Source organism: Cyprinus carpio, chromosome B1, assembly GCF_018340385.1.
Source record: "Cyprinus carpio isolate SPL01 chromosome B1, ASM1834038v1, whole genome shotgun sequence".
NCBI lineage: Eukaryota > Metazoa > Chordata > Actinopteri > Cypriniformes > Cyprinidae > Cyprinus > Cyprinus carpio.
The window spans coordinates 11,348,806-11,358,075 of record NC_056597.1 but is presented as its reverse complement, the minus strand read 5'-3'; the positions used below and the strand labels follow the sequence as shown (position 1 = coordinate 11,358,075).

The following is a 9,270-nucleotide window of genomic DNA, read 5'->3' as shown; positions in this document are numbered from 1 at the left end:
TTCTAGACTTGGTCTTGTTTGTGATGCTCTTATAGAAAATGCAGAATAACAGCAAAAAATCCTTACAATTCTGTCCAAAGATTTCAATCTAGCGATGTTCTGCACTGTATTAATTTAAAATTATCTAATTTAATTTGGTATTGTTCATTACATTTTAAATGGAGCAATTTTATTTATTTATTTTTTAAGTGCAGTACATAATGTTTTCCCTTATTGATCACTGTGTCATTGCACTCTGCACTGATAGGTTTGATTGGATAGTGAGCGGCACACAGCTATTTGTTTTGCTCCAGTCAGAAAGGTTTGTTTGCATTAAATGCTGTTAGAAATCAAGCTTCTGCTGTCTCTAGTAGTTGGTCCAATATCATTTAAAAAGAGTGGATTTATTATTAGCTTACCCATTTCATTTTTGTTATTGTTGTGCAAAACATTAAGAACAGTTAACAAACCACAGTCCAAGACTTGCATCAAACCTGACGCAAATATTTTAAGTATTTTTGAGTATTTTATTCCAACATTTTATGTTACTTCATAAAATAGCATAGAAATAATGAATTGATAAATACAGCATGTTTTGAGGAACTGTATCACTGCTTGGATAGAGACATTTCAGTTTTTCAGAGTAATGAAAACTTACCTGATCTTTTAAAGGAATAGTTCCATCACTTCTGGCCAAAATACCATGATCTATAATAATGTTTCCTCCATTGTTTAAAACTTCTACTTCAGATAGGAATATTATGGGTAGATGACTCATATTTAAGCCGGAAGCAATGGTTTGAAGTTAAGAACCTCTTATTGATGGATTTCAGAAGACCAATGTTTGTAATGGCAAGTGATACTTTTTATTTCAATGACTTGAGGACATAAACAACAAGATAATCCTTCCATCATTACAAATATTTTTTGGTGCACCCAACAGGTCAAGTCAACGCAAACCATATAAACTGATGCAGTAATAACTCAATAATATACAGTAGCAGCAGAGGGTCAAACTAAATGTCTGGTGTACTGTGATGCAGTGCAGAATTGTGCAGAATTAAATATAATTTAAGCTTTCAAGCTGATGATTGTTCCAATTTTAATTTTACACTATATTACAGTGTAATATTAGGTGATCTACAGAGAATGATTTTACAAAAACCTTTACAGATCAAACACTTTTACAATCATCAACATCACAAATTATAATAGATAAGACATATGAAAGGAAATAAATAATGATATAATCCCTGTAAGGGACAAATGATAATGGTTGAAATTGTGACATTAAGTGTTATAAGAAAAGAACTAAGGAAAAACAGCTTTTGCATATGAAACAGGAATTGCATGTTGTTTTACTCATTAGAAAGAAAAAAAAAAGGTTAAACTGAAAATTAGAAGTCAAAATTGTCATGTTTCCACAAAATACACTAGATGTAATTACAAAGGTATTTAACATCGTCAAAATACACCGAGATGTGTCTAATGTTAGAAAAAAATAAACTTGCTGGTTTAGTGTCATCATAGTGACGTCACATCTACGGTTTCATTTGAGATTTTTGATGATTTTAAAAAAACCTCCAGAAAGATTTAACACTGTTGATTTTAATATTCAGCTTGCTGGTTTTACTTTTAGCTTTTAGTGAACTTTTAGCTTTTATGTTTTAGTGAACTTTTTTCATTTGGTGGTTTAATTGTTATTTTTTTTTTTCTTTTGCCAAAGTCTGAATCAGAACACTTATTTTAACTGATGTGGCCTTAAATGAATGGAGGTTGTTTTTATGAATTTCTCTCATCATGAAGGTTCATTCCTGGTGTGAACATTCTCTGTTTCTTCTTCGACCGATCGCTCTGTTTGCTGTTCTGGTGTACTTGACTCAGATCCAGAAATACAGGAAGAACCACTAAAGGTCTCTGATGCCACAGGCCGACTGTCCTCTAATGCAAAGTCCTCCTCAGAATGAACAACAGGAACTTCATTCTCCACATCAGCCTCTTCTTCTGAAACTTTCAAAGTTGCTTCTGTGTTCAAAGACTGACATCCACGGCTCGTGAGATCTTCATTATGTTGTCCTGATCCCCTCTCAGGAGGACACACAGGCTTCTCAGAGTCACAACAAGCAAGGGTTTTACTCTGCGTGCTCTCCACAGGCTGGATACTTTCTGCTGGATTGCTGAATTGTGGAGTTTGTGAGACTGAATATGTGCGGTTGAAATAATCACCCTCTTGGTTCAACTCGACTGCCACGGCTTGACACTCATCTGGGCTGAAATCTGTACTGAGTCCAGTGTCCTCTGTCACCTCTTCTCCAGTAACAATCTCTTCGTCTCCTGCTGGAAAGCGTTGAGACTTTTGTTATTATTTTTTACTTAAAAACTATAGATATTTTAAACAACCTTATAAAATAAAAAAAACAACCCCCCCATTGTTTTCAGTGAAAGGATGTGATTTGCCTTCAGAAAATGATTCCAGAAGTTAATCCAAATATAATATGAGTGGTTTTACTCCTTTTTTTTTGGTTGCTCATTCGATTTTTAATATTCAGCAGGCAAAGTTGTGTGTAGCTGTCTGCAAATAAAATTTTCATAACACTGATTCTACTAATTCAGAGAAATAAAGCTCATTAAAATTATGGTGTTGAATTTGTGGTGACATTTAAAGACTTTTAACAATGTAGCACTTTTCTTTCACTTTTTGGCCTCTGAATGTAAGAATTTTGAAAGGACATTTTTTTATGATTATGTGTGCAAGCTTCTCCTCTTGTCTTTGAATGAAATGTTTTGAGCTTGCAAACTTAGGGTTAGGGTTAGGTTAGGGTCTGATTATTACAAAATTAACAATAACTAATAATTAAAAAAAAAAAATGGATTTGTGCCTGTAATGTTTAAAGAAGTCATGAAAATCAAAAGTGTACTGTATAGATATAACGTGCCAGTTAGTGTTCACTAGGTAGTAACTTACCCATTGACTCTGGTGTCAGATGGACTGACTGTTCTGTGGTGGACTGGACATGCTGAGAGTCACTCAGGACAATAACAGCTTTCCTTCCTGGAAAAAAAGTTCAAGTCTATAAATACACAACTATAACAGCCACTGGAAGTTATCTTGTCAAGTTAACAACAAGGGCAACAGAGGTAGAACTGGTTTGAAAAAAAAGTGTAGAAAGGTATAAAAAAAACTATATTAAATTAAAAACATACTCCCTAGTCCGAGAGACACATTGTAGGTGATGCCTCCAGAGAGGGTGAGACGAAAGTAGAGAAGCAAGAGTGAAAAGCAGAAATGGAAGAGCAATTGAAAGTCACTTAAAGATTGAAACAAAGAAACACCAATTACATAAATGCAAAGTGTATTACAGCAAACATTAAAACATCAAACTACAATCAAATAATCAAAATAAAAATAAAAAAGCAACTGCATAGTTGAATGGATTTGATGTTTACCTGGTAGACTCCACAACCCAGACACTTCTAATGTTTTCAACTTTCTTTCAAGTTCTGCAACCCGGTTACCCAGGATCCTGTTTAAATATATGCAAACCAACAGCTACATTTCACTTTTTAACACTATTCAGCATGCAAGGATATTCCAGACAATTTTCAAAAGGAATTGCTAATTGTATTTTCAATTGCGTTTCCCATTTCTGGACGCTTTAATTGTGACAATCTAAACGCAAATGCAAATCTTGCATTGCATTTTCGCTTTTGTGAACACAAATTAGCTGCCAAATTTCAAATGAAAAAGAAAAGTCTATTTGCAACTGTATTTCCCATATCTGACGAGTTAAGAGCCTGTCATATTTAAATAGCAATATAAATTACCTCATCCGCTTTTTTCACTCTCGCATGTAACCTGCATGTAACCAAAACTCAAATGGAATCGGAATTCCTTTTGAAAATTGTCCGGAATATTCTTCCATAATTCTGTAAAAATAAGAATGCTATGGCTTAACTTGCATTTTGGCAGGATTATTACAATTAACAAAAACCATTAAATAAAAAAAATATTGTTAATTTTAATAAAGCCATAATAAAATAAAATACAAATTAATAACATAAAATAAACTAGCTGAAGCGCTACAATTGCAAGCTAGAAATAAATAAGAACTAAAACTGAACTAATATAAATATATTAAACCTAAATAGTAACATAAATGCACATTTTACAACAAAATTTCTAACTTAAACTAAATTTAAAAATGAAAATATACAAATAAATGCTAATCCAAAATACTGATAAAAACTATAACAGTGTATAAATAAACCGTTCGAAAGTAATACTGTATCTTGGGTGCTTTCCAGCACAGGAAATGAGATGAGAGCTGTCACGATGTAACATACTTGTTGGTTTGCCGTTGATGCTGGATGACCATGTTCTTCTCATGAATGGTCTCCAGCAGAGCAGTGGCCAGGGACTTCAGGTCACTGATGGACTGCGAAGTGACCGGGAGACTGCAGCCATTCTCCTCTGACAGCAACAGCTCTTGTACTGCAAACATATTAGCTGTAACTTAGCTTCGGAGTATTTTTCAATCAAAGAATTGTATATTAATTAAAGAAGGATACTGGTAAAGCACGGAATTGTTACTGTCTGGATTCTGTAGAAGTTTTGTGTGGTACCTTGTTTAGCAGAGAGGACTCCTGTCAGAGCACTGCTGTTGGACTTGCCATAGACTTTACAGTTCTTCTTGCTTTCCAAAGCACTCTGAAATAAAAGACATTGGCATATGCCCAACAATGAGCTTATGCATAGCTAAAGTGAATAAAAATTTTGTATACATATAAATTTGGTTGTATGTGTAATAAATACCTTGTACTTCATGACGTTTGATCTGAGGAGGCTGACCTCCTCCTGAAGCTGCATCAGCCGCTCATGCAGATACTAAGAATTTAATATGATATACATGTTATGACTAGTTAAATAGCACTGTTGATAATATAACCAACTGTATATGTTAAAACGGCCATGTCAATGTCTGTAATGTCCCCACCGTTCCGACAGAGGTCAGTCTCACCACAAACCTGATCATGTGAGAGTCACATGTGCTTTCTTATAAAAATATCGATTAACCATCAAAATGCCATTCTTAAGTCATGTTACTGGGATTTTCTCCCTATCTGTTACATTGAACATATACTGCCTGTCGTGGAAAACCAACTGAAATAAAATAAATAATGGAAATTCTAAAGTTATTTGATGTCAGCTAGTGTCCTATGCATCATTTTATTTTATTTTAACACTAAGTACTAAAATAATTACTAAAACACAAATAAAAGGTAATAAAAACTACATGGAGATATAAAAAAATGACAAACACACAACAAAATTACTAAAGCTTTACATTTAAAATCAAAACAGAATATCAAAATATTAACAAAACTATAATAGTACTATATATCAACTATACTAAAATAGCAGTTATTTTGGAATCAGAATGTGATTCATGTGTACTAAAATAATAAATCTCTGCATATATGTTAATTAGTGTGTGTTTGTGTGTGTAGTTGTTTATACTACATTGTGTCACTACAAGGATAGTAAAAAAATCTTTCTTTTTATATTTAAATATATTTGAATATGTGTTTTTAGTTATGTTTATCTGAAAGTGTTACAATGCAAACAGGTTTTCGGTAAGGGGTAGATTTAGGGTTAGGGTTGGGTAGGGGATAGAAAATATTGTTTGGTCAGTAAAAAAGTAATAGAAGTCTATGGAAAGTCCCTACAATTCACAAAACCAAACGTGTGTGTGTGTGTGTGTGTGTGTGCGTGTGTGTGTGTGTGTGTGTTTACCTCCTGCTACCGCAGCATTAGATGCTAAATGTGCAGGTGTGTAGAACCTGAACATGTCAACACTGACCTGTTCTCCATACACAGAGCATCAATATCTAGGATGCGATTCTCGTGGCTTCCCAGGATGTGGTTAATTTCCAGGTTTAGTCTGTGAGCTTTCTCCTGATAGACATTACGCTCTGCTCTCACGTCCTGTAATTCATCCGTGGCTGCCTTTAAGCTTTGTTCCAGTGCTTCATTCTGCAACACCATAGGGTTATAACACAGGATTATTGTCTCAGTGTTTTGTTTTTCTGTGACACCAGTGACTACAAAACCTGTGAGACATGACACACAGTGATATTCTCGAGAACTAAAATGTGTGGAACACCAAGAGCAATGCACCTGCTCTCGAGCTCTTTCTAACTGCTGAACAAGATCTTCTCTCTCATGGGCTGGAAAGTGACGAGTCCCCACCTCTTCGTCTCCTAGACGCTGCTTTGCGATGGTCATCCTCAGCAGCTGTGGGATGGAAAGAATGCAAATATACCACAATATATGACCTGTAAACAACTGATTACACATTTGACCTTGCAGACATCTGCATGGGACTGAGTCATGCAAAGTAATCACCCATACCTTGTTATCACCCTGCACCTCCGCTAAACGTTGCTTCAGTTCTTTCATCTCCTCGCTCAGCTGTTTGTTCTGTTCACGTGAGTCTCTCAGTAACTGGGCCAGATTGACCTGTGGCAAGTTAAACACAATGAATAACACCAAATGAAAAAATTATGAGTACTGGGTTGACTGCTTCACAAACTACACATATAGATTTCAGATCTTTAGTTTTATACATACAGTATATAACGGAGTATAGTTAAGCATATTTAAATAGGTGTTAAGCATACTTGGTTTCTTTTTTCAGGAGGCAGAGAAGGGTCGCCATCCTATTAATGAAAACAAAATCATTTAAATATACTTTATTATAATAACAATACCTCATACTTCTACATGAGTGTTTAATTCATTTAGAATAGAAATACATACTATAAGCTCTCTGTACTTCTTCTTGAGCCCTTGGTGGCGTTCACGGAGCTGGTTTGCCATCAGTTTAAACTGATCCCTTTCCTGCTGGCAGGTGTCCAGTTCTTTGGATAAGATCAGCAGTGCCTCCTTCTTACTCTCCAGCTTTCTCTTGCATACCAGGAACTAGGCACACAAAGAAAACAACAGGGTTGTTAATGCTTCGATTCGACACATTTAGTCACCACTGCCAAAAGAGGCAATGATCAAAGTGGGTTTTTGCATTGTTTTTTTTTTTTTTTAGCAAAATCACCTACGCTTCATAAGTCTTGGTTACAATTTATTTTAAGGTGTCCATTTTACAGTGTGATTATACATTTAAGTACTGAGTAATATTAATTAACTACATGCACTTACTATATGGTTAGGGTTAGGATTAGGGTTTGGCTTAGGGTTACTTACATGTAATTATGCATAATTAATTGTTATTATAATTAGTATAAGAACTCCTTAAAATAAAGTGTTACCGTTTGGCTTAGGGTTACTTGCATGTAATTATGCATAATTAATTGTTATTATAATTAGTATAATGTTATTATAATAGTAAGCACATGCAATATGCATAATTATGCATAATTAATTGTTATTATAATAGTAAGCTCTTCCTAGATAATATTTACATTTTTCCCATCTAAGTGAAAATATCTCTATTGGCACATTTGCTAAAATGCTTATAAGTTTCTGCATTTTAGAACTTTTCATAGAAACCAGACATGTCAACAGTTTAAATTATTAACCATAATGTACTCCTTTAATTTATTTACTAGGAACTGTGTGTTCTGTAAGTTAATAAAACATCAGTATTATTAATTCTATATCTTGATTTTAGTGGCTTTAGCCTTTAACTGAAGTTAGATTAAGTATTAGGCCTACTTATTATCATTAACAGTACCTATTATTAATATTATTATTACTGAATTAAGACATCATGCAGCCACCTTGGAAGTTGGAAGTAAAGAACTAAATCCTACTTTTAAATGAATATAACCTTTGAAAAGGTAAGACAAAACTTTGAAAGTTCTAAATTTGTCAGTGCACTTGAGAAGGGACATTAAAGTTCACAATTTAATCAATATAAGCACATTTATTCAAAAGATTATGTAAGCACATTCACCTGTTATTTAGTTCTTATGTGTTTAAAAGTTCCCTAAATGAAAACATACGACTATTCATATTTCTTTATTATTGATATACTTCTAAATTGTGCACATACATGATAGTTAATGTACTTTGAATGAGATGCTGTAATATTACACCACTGTATTTTAAAATCATTATTTTTAAAATTATTTCAATTCCAGGTCCAAGCTGAGTTCAGCGCAGTTCATGGATCTTGACGTAAAGGATGAAGATTTACACTAATCCCTCATCTGATCATGTCGTGTCAGACCTTCTGCATTTTATTTATTATGATGCAAGGCATTTAAAGATGTAATAACATGCATGTCACTTACACTATTCGATAAGAACGAGCGGTCTCGAGAAAAAGACAACACAACACGGTTACAGTAAGAGGATTTCACGTCTCTGTAAATCAGAAGAATAATCTGATCGTATTCAGAAAACCATGCTCTTAAATTTTGCACACGTCATTTGGGTAAATTTATTGAAAACCACATTGAATGGTTAATTTGAGCATCCTCTATAGTGCAGTACTGATAGTATGATTCATAGAGTGCAGATGAGCGCGAGGCATCAATATGTCTGCGTTTCCTACCTCATTCACCAGACCCTGCCAATCACTTTCGCTTCTTCTGGAAGGATTCATTTTCGGTCCGAGAATATTCTTCTAAAAAAAATCAGTAAATTACAAAAACTGTTCACGTCGTAAGCATCTATTGCGACGAGGATGACAGGATTACATGTTTCGGGTTTAATCAACATCACGTACATCATTTCCGGCTGGGATGATGGCCAACCACAGCGTGTCGCTTTAAATAGAACGCAAAGCGACAGTGCTACAAAAGCCAAAGAATAATAACAGATGTGTAATGAAGCTTCTTACGTTAGGTTATACGATTATAATAAACCTGTGGTCTCGAATAAAACTATAAATTGATGTTGCAAATTAATTTATTTTGCTGCAATAGTCTTCTGTTGTTTACATTGTTGTTGAACGCACTTACAACGAATTTCATACATCACACATTTCACATAATGTTAATGTTGTATTTGATTATAATTACACAATGTATAAGATATAATGATTTATATTGTACTGATGTGCGATTAACAAATTTATATTAAGTTTTGTTGCTATTAAATTTATATATTTATTTAATTTGATAATTTTTGTTGTAATTTGATTTATATATTTATTTAAATTAAACATGGTCTCAGTTAGTTTGAAAATACCATACAAGGTTATTTTAAAAGGCCACCATAACACTAACACAACATATAAGCACATAATGTAAATAATACAACATGGACAT

At 33.8% G+C, this 9,270-nt stretch overlaps 1 protein-coding gene across 4 annotated transcripts; it reads right to left on the bottom strand.

Moving 5' to 3' along the window:
* Positions 1–1,658: 1,658 nt before the first annotated feature.
* Positions 1,659–8,746, bottom strand: ccdc149b (coiled-coil domain containing 149b). Of its 4 annotated transcripts, none has more exons than XM_042716577.1 (13): positions 8,553–8,746; positions 6,800–6,961; positions 6,661–6,699; positions 6,392–6,499; positions 6,158–6,274; positions 5,841–6,013; positions 4,793–4,865; positions 4,603–4,687; positions 4,324–4,471; positions 3,427–3,503; positions 3,184–3,216; positions 2,945–3,031; positions 1,659–2,313 (listed from the first exon to the last, which is right to left on the bottom strand). In XM_042716577.1, exons 1-13 carry the CDS (start codon positions 8,601–8,603, stop codon positions 1,778–1,780), a joined length of 1,689 nt encoding a protein of 562 aa, XP_042572511.1. In that variant the 5' UTR covers positions 8,604–8,746; the 3' UTR covers positions 1,659–1,777. The 4 variants fall into 4 exon arrangements, with proteins under 4 accessions (XP_042572511.1, XP_042572510.1, XP_042572512.1 ...); XM_042716576.1 differs by having other exon boundaries at positions 1,659–2,316; positions 8,553–8,745; XM_042716578.1 differs by lacking the exon at positions 3,184–3,216.
* Positions 8,747–9,270: the final 524 nt, after the last annotated feature.